A 19775-nucleotide genomic window follows, 5' to 3' on the forward strand; every position below is an offset into this window, starting at 1 on the left:
CATGGAGGTTGTGTTGTGTCTAGTCTCTGAATTGAATTCACATTAAAGCTGTGGCTCTAGGTGGTTCCGATTAATCCCTAACCCAAATGAAAACAATTAGAACACACATTAGAGGAACAAATTGTATACCTCATCTTGGTTCACACACAACTGTTGAGAGGAGCCATTAACATTAGACTTTATCTAGACAAAATGCCTTTCACCTTTTATTATTTTCTGGGTGCATTTCTCACCGGCAATGAGGCAGAGCCAGTCAATACCTTGTGTCCTGTGTTGATGCAATTAAAACCTGTGATTCTTAACCAGTCTGGGCGCAGTAAATAGGACAGTCTGATGATATTTGAATGGCCATTCATTTTTTACTTAAATGTTTAGGAACAAAGTGATTTGTTTTTGACTTTATTATAACATGGACACTCTTGGCTGTAAGTAGAGCCACTGCTTGTAACTTTCTGGAGAGCAGAAAAGCAACCACGATCCATGCTTCAGCTCACATGAGGCTGAAGACAACGAAAGCATCTTTGCTCTTGGCTCCTGGGGGCTGCTCCATGTCCTCAATACACTTGACCTATGGGTTTTATTAGATTCTCTGCACAGGGTGCTCAAGGAGAGAGAGCAGATTTAATGGGACAGTAGTGTCTCTGAAAGGGTAGGAGCACTAGAATCTGCCTGGGGTTGAAGTTCTGTTGTTAGGAAGTTGCAACTCCATACCACCTTCTCCAAGATTGATGTCCCAAGAAGCATCTCCCATTACCAGGAATGGAAACAGCTGACTCACAGGCCATAGGACAACTATGATAACTAATAAGCAAAGGGCTAAAGGATTTCCAGCTTTGGAAATCACTTAGTAGGGGAACCACTGGGTTAAAGTTACCAAATAAGAGTTGACAGTCCATCAAAGATTCTGAGAGTCTGAGAATTGACAGTCCATCAAAAGTTCTGAGACTCTGATCTAATAAGATTAAAGAGTCAACACTGGGATGAAATAAACACAGGCCAGCACCTCAGGGTGACACAGGACAGCTTGTCAAGTAATGAGGTCCTCAGCCAGCTACTATTGGCCTGTTACTAACCAGTGGCGCCGTGAGACAGAGCAAAGGGATCTTTGAAATCTTAGGACTCTGTTGGTTTCAGCTACACCAGTGTATCCATGGCAACCATAACACTGAAGGGACCAAGTATCCCTGGGCTTTTAGTCAGTTGGTGGTTTAGTCCACTTGTGCCATTAGAACAGTTAGGAGGTGAGACACATCAGTCTGAATGGTCAGACTCCCAAGAAAAGGAGTTTGCTAAGTCAGAGACACGATGGTTTAGTCATTTAAAATGGGATTTATTTGCACTTTAATGATTATTAGTGAACAAGTCTTCAGTCATGAACATTTTAGAAAGAATGTGAGTCTCTTTCTTGCATCTGTGTAATTGCCTTTTGAGGTTCAGAATGAAAGTACCCAGGTAAGCGTGCAGCTCGGTTAGCATCCAAGAGTGGAGAGGCACAGATCTCATGCTAATGCTTCTCAGTTTATACAAATGTGGAAAGCATTTAAAATACTATATATATATATATGAGCCTGGCCAGTCACACCAATAATGGGGCCTGATTTTTCTCTAGATATGAGTTGTAATTATTTCCTCACAGTGCATATATGAAGACAGCTCCATCCACCCACCACTTTATTATTGATTGTAAAAAGGTCCGAGGGAGTAGCTGGTGACAAAGCACTGCCTAGCATACCCCAAAGCCCTGGGTTCCATCCCTAGTTTGTCCCTCAGGGACAAACCCAGACACTAGAAGCCAGTTTCATGCAAATAACTCCCTTTGGAGAGGTCACAGAGACCCTCAAGGACTCCAGCAGGCCATTAAAGAAAGACCCATGCACCTCAGACCTAGGAGGCTGCGGATGGATGATTTGTCTCCTGTGTGTTCAGTCCTGTTGGGATGCGAGGCTGCAACCGTGCAATGGTTAAAGCTCTGTCAGCCATGGCAGCCTTTGCAAATTAATCTAAACTAAAAGTTCCCTAATGAGACCATGTCCTCTGTCACCAAGGAGGACACTGCGGCATTGCAGCTACGCTCCTGCATTCAAATGGTTGCTGAGCATGCCAAGCCCTTTCCCAGAGAATGAGGAGGCTGTACGGGAGGGAGCTTCAGGGGTGATTGCTGAGGGAAAATGAAAAGGGCATCTACAAACAGCCTTTAAGAGAAAAACCAAGGACCCTCATTAGTGAACTATTGGCATCTAGTGCTAATAAGAAACTTAAAACCCAGAGAAATATGTTGGAAGCCCGTTACTGGGAAACAAAGGTCCGAGGACTGAAATGCTTTGCTTTTGCTAGTCTTTTGGACGGTGGGAGCTGAGAGGAGAGACATGGCTTCCCTTTGTCTTTTTCCAGTCAGCCTGTCAAACGGTACATAAGGTCTACACAGTGCAATCATGGAGGCGGACTCACACTTGCCTTGGCCCTGAGCCTCCCACACTCTTCAGACACCTGGCTTTGCTGGCTTTGTTAAAGAGGACTCAGTGAGGCATCTTAGCTGCCCTAGTTATTGGGTACCCACCAATGCCGCCAAAGGGTTGAAGAGGGCCCAGCTGCTGCAAAGGACTCCTGGCAAACTCATACACTTCATCCGGATGCCTACCTACAGTTAGTCAAAAGTAAATGGGGCTCACTACAGTAAATTCACTTGCTATTTAAGAAGAAGAAAAAGAAAAAAGAAAAACCATGCATTGGCTGTTAAGCCCTAGCTAGTAACTATGGACAGCCATTACCACCACATATGCCCATAGGCCCACCCCTTTGGCTGTGCCAAGGTGAGGGCGGGCTCCCAGGGCTTCAGGACAGCCACAGATCTTAGAGAGATTTCTGGAAATGGCTGCCCTATAGCTTCTCTCCTGGCTACTGTTGAGTATCTTCTGCCTCCATCTCTGCCTCCTCCTCCTCCTCCCTGCCCTCTTCACTGCCGTCCAGCCCTGCTTTGACATCTTGAAATTGTTGGTACTCAGACACCAGGTCATGGATGTCACTCTCGGCTTCCCCAAATTCACCTATGTCCATGCCTTCGCTGGTGTACCAGTGCACGAAAGCCTTCCTTCTGAACATGGCTGAGAAGTGCTCCGAGACCCTGGTGAAGAGCTCCTGGATGGCTGTATTGTTACCCAGGAAGGTAGCCGCCATGTTCAGCCCCCGGGGTGGGATGTCGCACACGGCCACCTTGACATTGTTGGGAATCCATTCCACGAAGCAGTTGCTGTTTCTTGTCTGCACAGAGAGCAGCTGCTGGTCTACTTCCTTAGTGGACATCTTGCCCCGGAAGATGCAGGCCACGGTCAGGTAGCGGCCGCGGCGAGGGTCACAAGCAGCCATGATGTTGCGAGCATCAAACATCTGTTGGGTGAGCTCAGCCACCGAGAGGGCTCGGTACTGCTGGCTGCCCTGGGCCGTGAGTGGAGCGAAGCCAGGCATGAAGAAGTGGAGGCGAGGGAAGGGCACCATGTTCACGGCCAGCTTGCGCAGGTCTGCGTTGAGCTGGCCCGGGAAGCGCAGTGAGGTAGTGATGCCACTCATGGTCAGCGACACCAGGTGGTTGAGATCCCCGTAGGTGGGCGTCGTCAGCCTCAGGGTGCGGAAGCAGATGTCATAGAGGGCCTCGTTGTCGATGCAGAAAGAGGCGTCTGCGTTCTGGATCAGCTGGTGGATGGACAGCACGGCGTTGTAGGGCTCGACCACCGTGTCCGACACCTTGGGGGACGGCATGACGCTAAAGGAATTCAGGATCCGGTCTGGGTATTCCTCCCTGATCTTGTTCATGAGCAAGGTGCCCATGCCGGAGCCAGTGCCCCCGCCCAGAGAGTGCACGATCTGGAAACCCTGCAGGCAGTCGCAGCTCTCGCTTTGGCTCCTCACCACGTCCATGGCGCTCTCGATCAGCTCGGCTCCCTCTGTGTAGTGGCCCTTGGCCCAGTTGTTACCAGCTCCTGAGTTACCTGTGACCAGGAGAAGAATGGGAGGGGCCGGGTGAGCAGGGAACCACCAGAAGGCATCCTCGGCTCTCCCCGTAGAAGCTTCTGGGGGGCGGGGGGGGGGAAGCCTACCGTGAACAAAGCTGTCCGGTTGGAAGAGGGCTCCCAGTCTGCTGGAGCGGATGCTGTCCATTGTCCCGGGTTCCAGGTCCACAAGGACGGCTCGGGGCACATACTTCTTGCCTGGGGGGAGATTAATAGGCTCGGTTCAGCATTTCGTTGCTTTTTTTAAAAAAAGTTGATGTGTCCTCAAAATGGATCCTTGCGACACTGATCCAAAGACCATGAGTATTCTAGAAGGTGGCCTTCGGTAGGCAGACAAGATTTTAATATCTATACCTGGTCATACCTGACCCAGACTACCAAGACACAGATCTGTAGAAACACCCTTTTAAAACTCCGCTTGTCTCATTACTGTGAGTTTGATTCATTGCTTCTCCAAGAACAAGGGTTCTCACCCTTCCTGAGGGAATGACAGGCTAGCATGGTGACTGCATCCCGTTCTGCCCCTTGCACGGGAGTGAGGCACCCGCTATGCAGACTCTGCAGCCTGGCCTGTCACCAGTTCCAGGTTGGGACTTTACTCTTTCACTCGGGGGTCATTTTCTGTGCCTGCTGCTGCTGACCCAGCAGCCAGCCCTACCGTAGGCTTCGTTGTAGTACACGTTGATCCTCTCCAGCTGCAGCGCTGAGGCCGCGCTGTTGCTCCCGGCACAGTCAATGCCGTGTTCCTCTCCAATCACCTCCCAGAACTGCGAACAGGAGAGAAATCCGTTCTGAAACCCCGGGAAGGAAGAGCCATTGGGGAGCACTCAGCAGGTCAGCCACTAAAGGGGCTTGCCACCAAGCCTGACGACCTGAGTTCAAACCCTGGGACCCCACCTGGTAGAAGGAGAGAGCTAACTACTACAATTTTCCTCTGACTACCATGTGCATACCGTATCATGTGTGCTCTCTCTTACATGCACACACACACACACACACACACACACACACACACACACACACACACACACACGCATACACACAAATAAATAAACGAATAAATAGATGTTATAAGAAAAAAATAATAGAAGGGGTGGGATGGCTCCCATGAGGGTGTGGCTGCCCTGGGGGCTGCCTGACTCAGCCCAACACTTCCTTCCTCTTCTTGCCTCCACTAAGTGTGGCTATGGAGGCTGTGTTTAGAGCCATCTGAACTCCTGAAGCAAAATGTCAAACACATAAAACATTAAATTGGATTTTGCTATTAACCCGGTGCGTTATAGCTGGTCCTTTTAGAATCTCACTTCAGATGAGAGAGCTCCAATTTCACCTTGTCTTGGTCTGAGGTGGAGAAGGGCTGATCCCAGGAAATGAAAACAAACCGGATTCTTATTTGATTTCACAATGGCATCTCCTTTCACTCTGGGGATTTTTTTTTTCTTCATGAACTCCACCTCAGAAGCCTGTAACCAGGGCCCTCCTGCACAACCTGACAAAATGCATGCTTTGACCACCAGACATACTCACAATTCAGATTTATGCATAGCTGATGTCTTGGAACTCTTTGGAACATTCTATGTTCCCAATCATGCATCCAGCATTTGAGATGCAGTCTTTCTCTGTAGACCAGACTGGCCTCAAACTCACAGAGATCTGCCTGCCTTTGCCTCCTAAGTGCTGGGATTAGAGGTGTGCACCATCACACCCTGCTGAGAAAAGCACTTTGTTACTTTCATTCATTCATTCATTCATTGTGCATGTATGTTTGTTAGTGTGTGCAAAAGCAATCAGTAGTAGTCAATTTTCTCTACTGTGTGGGCCCTGGGGATTGAACTCAGGCCATCAGGCTTGGCGGCAAGCACCTTTGCCAGGCCACAGCATTTATAACACAGGGAAGGTCATGTATTTATTACTGGGACGGTCTCATTAGGCCATTCTGAAGAGCTCTCATATTAAAGCGCAATAAAAACACCTTCCCTTGAGCCCAAATCTCCAAGGGTATTTGTTTTCCCAAGCCTACTTTGTCAGCGGCTCCTCCGCCCCGGCCACACTCTTAATGATGAGTGGGAGAGGAAGTGAAGAAGTGCAGGCGAAATGTGTCTTAGGGCTGTGCGCATGTGTTCATGAGAGCGCATGCGTGTGCCTGGGGGCCACGTGGACCTGCTTGGACATGTATGTGAAGGGCAGAGGTCTGGTGGCTCCCTCACTCTTGACCTTACTTTTAAAGACAGGGCTGTTCACTGAATTGGAGCTCATTGGTTTTGATCAGGCTCCAAGAAGCTGCCTGCCTCTGCCTCCCCGGAGCCTGGGATTTTACACACGGGGGTGTTTGGGATCTAAACGGGTGAACTTCACCAGTTAAGCCATCTCTTCAGGCTAGAATGTGTATATACGTGTGTGTGTGTGTGTGTGTGTGTGTGTGTGTGTGTGATTGATATATATATATATATATATATATATACTTATATTACGTATCAATCCTAGTTCCCTCTCCCTATCATCCTCCCATGCTCCCCACAGACCCCGCCATCTCACCTCGCATCCACTACCCAGGGAGGGTGAGGCCTTCCATGGGGGTTCGTCAAAGTCTGTCACATCATTTTGGGGCGGGCCTAGGCCCTCCTCCGTGTATCTGAGCTGAGAGAGTATTCCTCCACAGGGAGTGGGCTCCCAAAGTCCATTTGTACACTAGGGATAAACACTGGTTCCACTGTCAGAGATCCCATAGACTGCCCAGGCCTTGCAACTGGCTCAGTCCAACGTTGGTTCCCCAGCTGTCCGTGAGCTCTCACTTGCTCAGCTCAGCTGTGTCTGTGGTGTCCCCAGCATGGTCTTCCCTCCTCCCTCTCTACCATTGGAATCCAGGAGTACTGCTCAGTGCTCAGCTGTGGGTGTCTACTCTAGAATGTTTCTTAACATTCATATAGGCCCGACAAGAAGTCATGGCCAGGACTCCAGCCACCAGATGGCACAATCCCGAAGGCAGCTCCAGCTGATGAGCCTATCCTTCCCCTCACTTCCTCCCAGGGCCTCTCTCCACCTTATCATCTAAGGTCAGAGCCGACTCCCTGACTCCTCCCCACCCCGCTTCTCTGTTCGTTATGAAGGTCTGATTCTTGAGGCATGTGAGCATGATTGATGTTTGTCAGGCCTTGGTAGTGTTTGCCTCAGGGCTCCAAGGCCTTCGGTTAAAGGCAACCCAGCTCTAGCTTTCCTAGGTGTTCCTTCACTCGGAGGCCTCCGAGTCAACACAACACACAGACATGTGCACATCCTTGTAGACTGTGGGACACTGTTCACAGCAGCTAAGAAATGGAACCAAATTGACAGTCCCTGAGGAAAGTGCTGGATTAAAGCAAATGTAACTATGTACACTGGGATTATTTTTTTTTTCAGCCACAAAGAAACAAAGTTTTGTCATTTTCTAGAAAATGGTAGAGATTGGAGACCATTATATCAGGAGGACTAAACCAGTCTCCAAAAGACAAATCTTACGCGTTTTCTCTCATCCATGTGTCTTGGAGTTTATATAGTCATATAAAAGCATGAATGTATACATAAGATAAAGCCGACGTGAAACTGGCGAGGGGAACAAAAGGGATAGGTAGGCGGGAGTGGAGGAAGATACTCAAGATACAATACAGAGCTGAGTAAAAAGGTGAAGGGAGATAGAGAAAATCAGAAAAATCAGTTTTCCACAGCTGCGTCCATACAGCAGACACCCAACGCCCATCCCTCGGATAAACACCACGTGGTCCATACACACAGTAGGGTCTTGCTCAGCTCAAAATGAAGGGGACCCAATCCTACTATCACATGGATCTACTCCAGGTGTCAAGAAGGGCAGACACACACAAGGACCTGGGGTGGAGTGGCGGCTGACAGGGAAGGGAGTGACAGAAGAGGAGTTTCCATTTTGTAAGCTGAAAGATTTTTTGTTGTTTTTGTTTGTTTGTTTGTTTGTTTGAGAAAGGTATTTTGAAGGTGGGCTACACAGTATACTCAGTGCTGCTGAATTTGTGTGCAAAAAAAAAAATGACAAAGTAGGAAAAACTTCACAGCATCCATCTTACCACATCCAAAAGCTTTTGAATTTCTTTTTAAAGCTCTGTAAGATTTCATTCTATTAAAATGGTAGAATAATGAATAGAACACACCAGGTTCATCTACTCTTAACTCAGGTGGATTCCTGTAGATATTTGGGTCCCCCCACTTTTACAATGCACTTTATATATGTATTTATTTGTGTGTTTTGGTGGGGGGAGCAGCACACACGTGCCATAGCACACAGTGGAGTGTGGCTTGTAGAGATGTTCTCTCTTTTCACCACATGGGTGTTGACTGAACTCAAGTCCTTAGGCTCGGCAGCAAGCATCTCTACCCACTGGGCCATCTTGGTGGTCCCACCCTTTGCCTATTGATAGTGGTACTGCTATGAAGAAACACTGTCTTTCTTGGCGGTGTTTTTAAGCCCATAAATTATACACATGAAAGTAATTCCAAAGTAACAGGGAGCTCTCTCCGTTGGTGCTGCAGATCTGTTGTTGGTCTTAAAGTGAGGTCAATCCTGACCTCTGGAGCCTGCCTTCCTGGTGTCCCCAGGGAGTCAAGAGCCTCACTCAGAATGGCAACAGGAGGAAGGAAGGGTTGAGAGGAAAACTCATTTACATACCAGAATGTTTTAATTACTCATCTCTGTGGTTGCCTCTTTAATCTTCCATTGCACACTAATTTTTCTTTGAAACATAATCATAGATCCCACCCTACCCACGACAACTCAGAGAACATTGAGGAAGAAGGGGCAGAAAGAAATGTAAGAGCCAGAGGGTGGAAAAGGGAACTGGGAGAATGTCTTCCAGACATAGCATGACCATTGCACTAAAATTTCCAGAATGTATGATTACCTGTAGGAAATCAAGCCAAGATTCATTAGCAGCCCAGCAAACAGCACTGACTCAACTCAGTGGGTATAAAACTGTGTGTGTGTGTGTGTGTGTGTGTGTGTGTGTGTGTGAGAGAGAGAGAGAGAGAGAGAGAGAGAGAGAGAGAGAGAGAGGAAGAGGAGGAGGAGATGGCTGTATTAGAGTGTCTAGTGACAGTAATAGGTAGGTAGGGTGGAGCTGATCAATATATACATGCACAGAATTGCCTAAGAATAATCCAGGCCATAGTGGCACACCTTTAATCCCAGCACTCAGGAGGCAGAGGCAGGTGATTCTCTCAGTTTGAATCCAGCCTTGTCTACAGAGTGAGTTCCAGGACAACCAAGGCTATACAGAGAAACCCTGTCTTGAAAATCCAAATTAAACTAATTAATTAATTAAATTTTAAAGTTGCTGAAGGATGAATTTTGGAAAGGACATTCTGGAGGTGGAAGGCACAATGGTGTTAACATAAACAGAGACCCTTCCAGGAAGGCTGGCCAGGTGGCTCAGCAGGATGATGAGTCTTGACACCAAGATTAAAGACCCCCCTGACAAAAAGGGAGAACCGGCTCCAGCTGGCTGTGCTCTGGCCATCACAGGGGCACAGCACCATACACCCACCCTTCCAAATAAACAATTCATTTTTTTTAAAGAACATTTTAAAGTACTACTTTGTAGAAGGCTCACCAGGTAAATGAGCTGGCTGTCAAACCTAATGACCTGAATTTGATCTTGGGGCCACAGTGGAAGGAGAGGAGCAACTGAGAAAACTGTCCTCTGACATCTACATGCATGTTGGAGCACCATGCCTGCACACACATACACATACATACCACACACATACATACCACACACACACACACACATACATACCACACAAATACACATAAACACACACCACACACACACACACACACACATCAGACACACACACACACACACACATCAGACACACATATCACACATACCACACACATACACACACACACAAATTATAATAAACACAATTTAAATTAAAGATTCCAAAAAGCTTCAGAAAACTCTTGAAACAAATTACTGGCTTTAGATGTGGAAAGCTCATTTTTAAAATGCTGAAAGCAAAATGGCTCCTGTACCCATTTCCACATAATTACAGGCAAAATTAACATTAATTAACACTCTAACTCTAATGGTTTTGCTAAAAGACCTTGTTTAATAAACTGTCTATTTAGCAAGTGTTTAGTAAGGCCTTCTCCTGCCCGGAACCTGGGCATCTGTGGCTTGGCTGCCACCTGTGACAAACTGCTCCGGCGTTACCTACCTTGGCTCCGATCTGGTTGCCACACTGGCCAATCTGAATGTGCACGATTTCTCGCATCCTAGCCTTGAACCCAAGGATTAGTTAGGTCTCAGAGTCTGGGAGAACCTGAACTGTCAGTGTGAGCTGGGCCTTGCAGTTTCTTTCATGGCCCCAGTGGGACCAGCCCACCCAGCTGCTCTCCCAATTGGCCTAAGGATGTGTCTGGCTGAAGGCCCCACCCTAGGACTCCCCTGTTTTCCACAGTCATGGTAAGAGGGGTGCTTGTCTGTCCTGAGCTCTGCCCAGTCATTTCCTAGATATGAGTCTGACTGAGGCTTCCTCTGTGTGGAACCCAGAGCTGGCCCCTCTCACAGGCCTGGTCTCAACAGGGCCATGGTGATGTCACTGTCATCCATGAGTTATGGGTGACATCCATGGGTGATGGCTGAACAGGGCTAGAGAGAAGGCTCGGCAGTTGAGAGCGAGTTCTGCTCTTGCGAGGACTGGAGTTTGGTTCCCAGCACCCAGGTCAGACAGCTCTCAACTACTTGCAACTCCAGCTCCGGAGAATCCAAGCTTCAGCTTCTGGGGGCATTTGCACTTTCGTGTGCACATATCCCTTCTCCCCAGACACACACACACATGCACACACAGTTACAAGTAAAATAAATCTTCTAAACAGGAATGTGTCACCATTAAGAGAGAAAATACAGAGCTGGGCTGTGGGTCAGTTTGGTAGAGGGCTTGCCTGGTGTACATAAAGCACCAGGATAGATCCCCAGCCCCGCATAAGCCAGGCGTTGTGGTGCTTGTCTATAATCCTAGCACATGGAAGTGGAGGCAAGAGGATCATCCTTGGCTACATAGTGAGTTCAAGGCCAGCCAGGGCTACCTAGTCTCAAAATCGTTTGTTTTCCAGAGATAGACCCTCAGGAACCTGATGCTGTGACACACCCAAGAAGCCATCTCATAGGGTGTGGACCCAAGGGACGAGGATGCTGGATTTAAGGCTAGACATTCATGGCCTGCTGCCTGCCTACTTTAGAGCAGTGACATTGATGGGGATAAACCAAGGGCCTGTGCAGGGGTATCTCTGAGGAACTTGCTTTAAGCTCGACAGGGCTCCCAGTGCACAGGACGGCAACTCATGAGGGAGACACAGGACAATAGCCCCTTCCACAGGATTTAAATCAGCCCATGGAGAGGCCTGGGCTCTGGGCCAAGGAGAAGCCTGGGAAAGACCTTGTCTAGAGGGCCAGGTCAAGTACACAGCTCTACATTCTGACCAAGGTGCCCATCCCCAGAGGAATCCCACAGCTCACAGACAGAGAACTGTGGTGGGAGAACTTGGGCTTTGCCAACAAAATCCAAATGTGGACTGTGAGTATGGGAAGGAATATCACGTCCGCATCCTGTCTTGGCTTTGACTGTGGTGTAGCGGTCCGTGAGTGGCAGGAGACACTCCACCAGGGAGCACATACAGAGCCGACCACTCAAGTGACAATGTGCGGGGTGCTGAGCAAACCCATAAGACAATGCTGAAGACAGGGCTCTCTGCAAAGCCAGTGCAAGCTTCACTCCTACAGCCCCGGAGCCTGCTTCACAGTGTGAACGGCCACACGATTCTCAGACGTTCCTGTCTCAATCTGCCCTCTCCACTCCCCAGAGATAAGGAGAACGTGCAAACTTGGGAGGTAAAAGTGCATATGTGTTTCTCAGTGTCTTTCACACATTAACAATCATGGGGGATTGGGAGACTGTTCAGACTGTTCAGCAGTTACAGTTAGGTACACAAGAGGACCAGAGCTCACATCCCCAGACTTCATGGAAGTCTAAGTGGGTGTGGAAATTCCATCTTTGTAATTCCAGAGCAAGCTGGCTAGGAAGGCCAGATCGACTGGTAAACTCTGGGTTAGACTGAGAGACCCTGTCTCAAACAATAAGGTAGAACAATAGAGAAAGGTTCCTGAAATTAGAACCAGGCCTCCACATGCATGTACACACATGTGCACCCATGCACAGGAAAACAGGCAAACACACAAATGCACCCCCCCCCATACACATACACATGAAAAGGGGGAAATGAAAGAAAAATTGCACACAAGTTTGGTGTGTTGACACACACCTTGTCATCCCATCGACTGGGGAAGTTAAAGCAGGAGGGTTACCACAAGTTAGAGGCTGAGCAGCCTGGGCTGTCACATAGTGAGATCCTGTCTCAAAAGGCATAAGAGCCAGGGAGGTGGATGGGCAGTCGAAGGCTCCGTCCATGAAGATCAACAATTGAACTCAATCCCCAGGGCCTCAAATGCTAGGAGGACAGAGCCAGCTCCCACAGATTGTCCTCCGGTGTCCACATGTCCACATGTCCACACATGTCCTGTGGCTGTGTCCCCCATCACAAAATCAACCTAAAAATATAGTTCATTAAATACGTGTGCATAGAGGGTCTATTCAGAAGCCAGCACACCCCCTAGCCGCTCTCTTTCTTCTCTCTTAATGGCTCCCTTGTCTTTGGGAGCCTGATGGCTGAGGCAGCTGCTTTGCCCTCCAAGGCTCTCACATCCTTAGGACTAGAAGTGTGCAGTGGCCATGGACAGCTGTTTGCTAATTACTCAAATGCTTTACTCAGATGCACTCCTTATCGTCTGACCAGCCAGGGGCTGCTGGTCTCATATCAGCTTTGAGACCCCATGTTGTTGGATACACAACAGCTCGACAGTGTTTGCCGAGTGATCACGAACAGCTGGGTGGGTTTGAGCAGCCCGTCTGAGAATGGCAGGTTTCCTTAAAGCCCATAATGTGTTCATTCAGGAGTGCGCCCTTGTCATGGTATGCAGAAACACTGTGCTCAAGGCTGCTTTCCTCCACCCGCTGAGAGGTGGTCTAAGCTGAAAGTGGAAAGTGTTCCAAGAAACTTGGCTATCGGGCGCAGCTGGGTGGGGAACAGCCAGCCACAGTGAGCTATTGTGGGAAGTCATGTCCGTGGTGGCCCTGGCCTCTGAGCAGGAGCCTTGAAAGGGGTCCATGTGGCTGCCTTGCTGTGTGGACCTCAGGGCTGGCTCCAACAACCCTTTTTGATCTCCCTGTGTTCATTCTTCACTGTATGACCAGGACCCAGTGTGCTTGGGTACCCCTTGAGCGGCCCTCTCTTGAGCACACTCCTCTTGGTCATCTCGGTTTGCTTAGGGAGGGGAAAGCCTGGCTTCCAGATGGTCCCTTAAAAGGCTTTTCTGTTAATGGGGCAGTTGGCAAAAAGAGAGGTCTTGTTTGCTTCGTTCCTGTATCATCAGCAGTGTTTATTCAGTCTCGGCCCAGTGCTCAGCTTTGGATGCTGGGCTGTAGGGAGGCCAGGGAAAGGGAAGATGCCGGGCAGGAGAGGGCTGGCAGCTACCCAGGGAGCCCCTGAGAGGGGCCGTCTCCTTCCTGGCCAGGAAGGAGATTAACTGTCTCAAAGTCACAAGTCTCACTGGAGAAGTTAGTGCAGTGAGATTGACCTCGACACCTCTGAGGTGTCCATGGAGGTCGGGATGCAGCTGTCGGAGTGGATACCCCCGGTGGATGCCGCCTCCTGGCCATCCCTGATGCTCGGGGGTCAAGAGTGCTGAGTTACACTGCCAGGGATAGGAACACACACATAGAACTTTCGAAGATCATAGTGTCTTACATCGACTCCTTGTGCAGGAGGGTGCCTGGTCCCCCAGGAAGACAGCTTTCCATTGCCACTTTGTTATATGCCAGTCATGGGGTGATTATGTGACAACTGCCCTGTTCAAGATGCAGATGAGCAGTGTCCCCAGAGAGGACAGCATCACCCTCAGGTCTCAGCTCTTGCCAGTCTGAAAGTGACCCCTTAGCCCTGAACTGTAGCAAGTGATAAAGGGTGGCCCTCTGTGATGAATGACAAAGTCATTCTCTGGCCCCTGGGAAGGGATATGGCAAGGGCAGGTTAGCAATGGCTGAATTCAAGTGCATAGCTTTACCTGATGTTGCTGTGGGGGTCACACAGGGAAGAAGCAGGGGATCTTTTTAGCATTCAAGGTGGGACAGCAAGCAGAGGCACTGAGATTCCTAAACAGGGACAGTCAGCCCTTCCCAGGCAACACCTTCCCCTTCAGGCTGTCACAATCAGCAGGCCACAAGAAAATGGTTGTAGCAAGCCTTTTCCTGGATGACTCTGGGGTCTATTATGGGAATGGAACCAAGGAGATAAGAAAACGCCAGTGTCACACAGAAGCCCCCAATCAGCCGCTTTCAGACTTCCCCCCCAGGAGCTGTCCCCTGGGGTCAGATGGGACTCCTGACTCCCACTCGGCAAATGAAATTGAATATGGAGCGAAACAGTGCTCTTAGCGTTCATGGGTTTCATCCACCGCGATCCTCCACTTCGGATGCGTTTATGGTCCTTGAATAACTCAAGAAAAGACTGTTGAATTACAGTGTTTGCTTTCAATTCAGGAGCAGAACATTTTCCTGATGTCTTAGCAAGAAAATGACATCCGAGAGACCATTATGAGTGACTCATCGGGTGTGGGCAGCCCCTCTGATGAGCTGAGCTCCGCTCTGCACCCTGCTTCCCCTCATGAGTTTTTCTAACTCAAAAAAAAAAAAAAAAGTTTCAGGAGGAATAAGTCACATCAAGCAGTGGGGAGCTGGAAGACGAGAATGGCTTCCCAGCTCTGCACAGGAGTCTTCCATCTTGCTTCCCTGAGGCTAAAGTGTGTGTGGTACCCATACCATGCTGAGCTCCTCATCCGGCCTGTGCCCCAGACCATGAAGAAACCTGGCCACATGTTCCATACATTGACACCAGCCTCTGGAGCCAAGGTTTCTGTCACTAACAGATAGACATGTGAGCACACACACACACACACCACTTCCCCTGACCTGCTTTGATTCTGAAGGCAATGGATAGTGAGTCTTCTCAATTGCCCCTTCCACCTTCCAAGGTGTATAGCCACTGATAAGCAGTGATCTGTAGTGGGAACAGAGATAAGCTCACAGCCGTTAGCACCTGGAGCCAAAAACAAACAAAAATATAGAGCTCCTCAAGCCCAGGGTTTGCCTGTGTGAGCCTGGAATATGAGTCTCAGAAAAGATCTATTTACTCAGCAAATATTATCAGAGGGACCTTAGAAAAGGCTGACAGTGGCACCGGCCTCCTCTCTCTGCTTCGGCCCAGAAATGGGGGCTTGGGGAGACACTGACTCACCCCAACTTCAGAACAGCTTGGCAGATCTTCAGACACCCCAGCCAAGGGCTCAGTCCAAGGTGTCAGAAGACAAGCTGGAGAGAGGGCTTCCGCTCAGACATCCTGGGAGCCTGGAGTCCTCTGGGCTTGCTTCCCTCGCTCTGATGAACAGCTGCGTCCTGCCCTTTCCCACTTTGCCATACCTCTCCCAGGAAAGCCTTCATCCACTGCCAACAGCCCTCCCGCGCAAGGCGTTCCAGTCAGCCCCCAGTAGACTGTGCCCTTCCTCATCAGCTACCAGGTCCCCTCAACCATTCTCCTGAAACCAGTGACAACCGGGATGTCTTAGTATGGTTTCTCTTGCTGTGATAAACACCATGACCAGAGAAGTTTTAAGAAGGGAGGGGTTTATTTTCATCTTACAGTCCATCATTGAGGGAACCCAAGGCTGTTAATTAGACAGGTTCAGAGAGTCCTCTGAGAGGGAAATGTGGAGAGGGGCAGAGAAGCCAGGAGAAGAGCTCTGGACAGGCCTGGTAGCATTGACTTTGGGCAGGCGTGTGGCAGTAGGAGGTGGCAGGGGCCTTCCCTGCGGCCTGGTGGTCTGACAACTCTTCAGAGACCTCCCACAAGTACCCTCTGGTTTATGATACCTGCCAGCTGTTTGCATGGAATGAGGCCTGGACACACACGGTTCCCTCTGCATGAGTTTCCCTCCAGAAGAACTGGTGGCTATAGCCTCATCACTCAATCCCAGATCATAGGATATGAGAATGATTGCAAAAGACCCCAGTCTCTCACCCCCCCCTTCCTGTGTGGGGTGTGTGTGTGTGTGTGTGCGTGTGTGTGTGTGTGTGTGTGTGTGTGTAAGTCAGGTACCATCCACTTAGTTTTTTGAAACAAGGTCTCTCATTGTCCTTGGATTTGCCAATTAGTCCAGGTGAGCAAGTCCTAGGGACCATTCTGCCTCTGTCTGCCCAGCACTGGGGTTATAGTATTTCAGCAGAGCCAGACTTGGGGGGGGGAGTTCTGAGATGGGACCCAAGCCCTTACCCACCGTCTCTAAGCCCCTTCTATTTCCCCAGCCTTTCTTTGGCAGAATGCAAGATCCCCCTCCGTGTGACCATCCCACCCTGAGCTAAAAGCAAGAAGCCTGACACACACTGAGTGTCACCCAATAGGTGCTGGTATCCCACCTTTCCAGGGCAAGTGAGTTCTATCCCACAAAAGATGAGGTGTCCCTTTGGAAGACTTCAAGGGTGGGTTCACGTGTCAGCTATCCATATATTAGGTGCCCGGCTGCAGGCAGTGTGCTCCGGAAATAATGGCCTTGAAACCAACCTCATGAACACAACTCCAGGAAGCTACTTTCACGGCAAGCGCGTGCCGACATCAGGTCAGGATGTGAAGTGAGATGGTCTTGGGGATAGTGGCAGGGTCCATGACAAAGCTGAGCCACCGGATCAGAAGGCCTTCTCTGCCTGGATGACTGTGAGTTAGCACAGGGGAGACTGAGGGGAGAAAGAGGAGGCCTGTGGCTGGCGAGGAGAGAGCGTGGTGCCCTGCAAAACCAGCCCTACTTCTGGAACACGGTCAGCAGCCATCAAAACAAACTCTGTCTCCAGGATGTGGCCCCACTCAGGAATGTGCAATAATAGGAAATGACCGCAGCTTGCCAGGGTGGGAGCCAGACAACACCGCACAAAGGAAGGAGGAGAGAGAAGATCCTGAGGCCACTCCACCATACACGAAGCTAGTCCACCCTCCCACTGGGTTGGGAAGGTAGGCTGACCCTGGCTTCACTCGAAAATATGCATGTTGTTCTTTATTAAGACGAGGGGAAAATCAACCTTATTTTTAGAAATGAATACTCTTTTGTGTCTGTGGCCTTGGATCATGTGTTTGCCAGGAGACTTTATGGAATATTAAAAAAAACAAAAAAACAAAAAAACCCCCCCTCAGATTCAGATCTGTACCCTGGAGCCTCATGCTGAATCCTGACCTGACTGGAAGTGCAATCTTCCCACGTGCATCTACCCTTTCCCATGGGGGACGAAGAGCCGGAGGAGGACTAAGTTACCTGCTGCAGCAACACCTGAAACTGGAAGGCTTCAGTCACCTCTGAGAACAACCCCGGGCACACAGCCAGTCACTCGGGCAGAGAGCTGTAGAGTAGTTTCCGGAGACATGCCCAGTTCATGAACACCTGCTTGACGGTGCCCCGAGCCTGGGTGGCAGAGACACACAACTGCTCATAAAACAGCTGCTAGAAGCAACACGTGGGTAAGAAGGGCCTCCAAGGCAGGAAGGTGCAGGCCCTGCCCTGAGCCTCTTCCTTTCAGACCCAGGTTAGAAGATGAGTCACTGTCCCCAAAATGCACTCCTTGACACCTGAAGTGATGTCAAAAGGGAGCACACCTGTCAGGCTGTGGCCCCATGCTGCCGGGCCAGTGTGTCTGCTTTGAGAGAGAGAGAGAGAGAGAGAGAGAGAGAGAGAGAGAGAGAGAGAGAGCCACACAGATGAACTCGGCGTCTCCAGCGTGCATGGCACCAGGGCAGAGGCAGACCACATGCACTAAACCTCCCAGGACCTAGCAGCCATGTTCCTTTGGAGCCATGTTCTCCTTCTGAGAACCCCTTAGGACTAAAGCCCTTTAGGAACAGCAGCAGTAAAACTGGAGTTTTGATTGATCGGTGGCTTTCCCCGTAACAGAACACACACACACACACACACACACACACACACACACACACACACACACACACACCAACAAGAACAACAAAACCGTGCTAAGGGTTCCCCTAGTGTGGGCTTAGAAAAGGATAAAGCAGGGTGGCCAGTAGGGTTTGACTACAGGCGAAGGGCGGTTGCTCCCACCCAGTGGCACTGAGCTCGGAGGTGAAGAACCCTTGGCAGCTTGGCTGTGCTGACTCTGACCCATCACAAGGGGCTGAAATAACATAAGGACAGTGAGTCACGGCTCCATTTCCTTCTTGGCTTGAAAATCTTGGGCTCCCCACCCCCTTTCTCTCTAACTTACTTCTCTTCTTATGTCCTCCCTAGTTCTCTGTTAGGGAAGCACCAATGGGCTTCAACTCACCCATCTGGGATGCCATGTCTCATTATTGCAGCTCCCACCCCGCCCCTGTGAGCATTTAGTGAGAAAATGCTACCTTGTGACAAGAGCTTAGAGAGCAAGATTCTGGGTACCCATTAGCCTCTGTGACTCCTGTAGGCCAGGCAGATGACATGAAGGTCATCATACCTGCTATACAATTTTCCAGGGGCCATGGAAAAGTTAGCCCTCCCAAGCTAGGGGCCCTGCATGACTGTGGGGTCACATGTCCTCATGGCAGTCCTCCGTAGCTAAATAGCATCTAAGTACAGTGCATTTGCTGTGACAATGCCAGCGCATGCTCACAGCACCCCAGGGCTACCGCCATCACGTGACAGGAAGAGCTGGTAAGCTGAGGGTGAATGTGTACAGACAGCATTGTGATGCCCATCAATCAACTGGAAACATGGGAGTTCAGTTCTGATAACTGGGGCCAGCCTGCCTGATAACTCCAAGCTGATCACAATACCTTGGAATGTGTAGCTGGACTTTGCACCATCAACACCCTGGCTGGCTTCTGGGGGGTGGTGACAACCTCTGTTACTCACAAAGTGTTTTCAGCTCTCTCTCTCTCTTTCCTTCTTTTTCTTTTTAATTAATTAATTAGTTCCAAGGTTGAGAGCACAGACTGCCCTTCCAGAGGACCAGTGTTGAGTTCTCAGTACCCACTGCTGTTGGCTCACAACTGCCTGTAACTCCACATCCCCGGTACCAGGCATACTCTTCTGGCTTCCAAAGGTACCTGCACTCATATGCACATATAACACACACATACATTATTAAAAGTAAGTCTTTAACATTTTTAAAAATCCATTCATTCGTTTATTTGTTATTTGTGCTAGGGATTGAACTTGGGTCTGAGAGCATGCTAGTTACACACTCTCTTGCTGAGCTGTATTGCCAGCCTGTGTTTTCTTCTGAGGCGGCAATTCCTGCCCACTTCAGTAGACCTTACCCGAATGATGCATAGAATTACCAAGACTGACTTTGCCCTTCCTGTGATTCCAGGGTCCCCTACTGTCATGGAGGCAAGAGAGAACCCGTGTGGAATCCATGTGGACTTCAGGGCCCTAAGATCTATGCATGGTCACCATTGATGAGAACAGCCTTAGGGGGTTCAGACTGGAGTGTTTCTCGATGGGTCTTGAGTAGGCCTCATTCATTCATAGCACCCTGCCCACCACCTCAAGGAGGAGGAAGGTTATCATGACTCCCCAAGATGAAAGATATCAACAGACAGATCCCAGTATTCACACTTGG

The 19775-nt window shown here is 49.5% G+C and overlaps 1 protein-coding gene across 2 annotated transcripts; it reads right to left on the reverse strand.

The window, feature by feature from the left end:
• Nucleotides 1-1324: 1324 nt before the first annotated feature.
• Tubb1 (tubulin beta 1 class VI) lies at nt 1325-10286 on the reverse strand. 2 transcript variants are annotated; one of them, XM_035446378.1, is made up of 5 exons: nt 10230-10286; nt 4663-4771; nt 4092-4202; nt 3891-3983; nt 1325-3284 (listed from the first exon to the last, which is right to left on the reverse strand). In XM_035446378.1, the coding sequence occupies exons 1-5, from the start codon at nt 10284-10286 to the stop codon at nt 2896-2898; spliced, it is 759 nt and encodes a 252-aa protein (XP_035302269.1). In that variant the 3' UTR covers nt 1325-2895. The 2 variants fall into 2 exon arrangements, with proteins under 2 accessions (XP_035302269.1, XP_027275655.1); XM_027419854.2 differs by having other exon boundaries at nt 1325-3983.
• Nucleotides 10287-19775: the final 9489 nt, after the last annotated feature.

This window comes from Cricetulus griseus, chromosome 6 (assembly GCF_003668045.3).
Source record: "Cricetulus griseus strain 17A/GY chromosome 6, alternate assembly CriGri-PICRH-1.0, whole genome shotgun sequence".
In the NCBI taxonomy this organism is placed as follows: Eukaryota; Metazoa; Chordata; class Mammalia; order Rodentia; family Cricetidae; genus Cricetulus; species Cricetulus griseus.

Bases quoted from the DNA above. Each gene is read 5' to 3' on its own strand.
- Tubb1 (XM_027419854.2), bottom strand. From the start codon at position 10,286: ATGCGAGAAATCGTGCACATTCAGATTGGCCAGTGTGGCAACCAGATC. The intron at 4,772-10,229 runs GTAGGTAACGCC...TCCTGTTCGCAG, and splicing joins GCAACCAGATCGGAGCCAAG to TTCTGGGAGGTGATTGGAGA. The intron at 4,203-4,662 runs GTAGGGCTGGCT...ATCTCCCCCCAG, and splicing joins GTACTACAACGAAGCCTACG to GCAAGAAGTATGTGCCCCGA.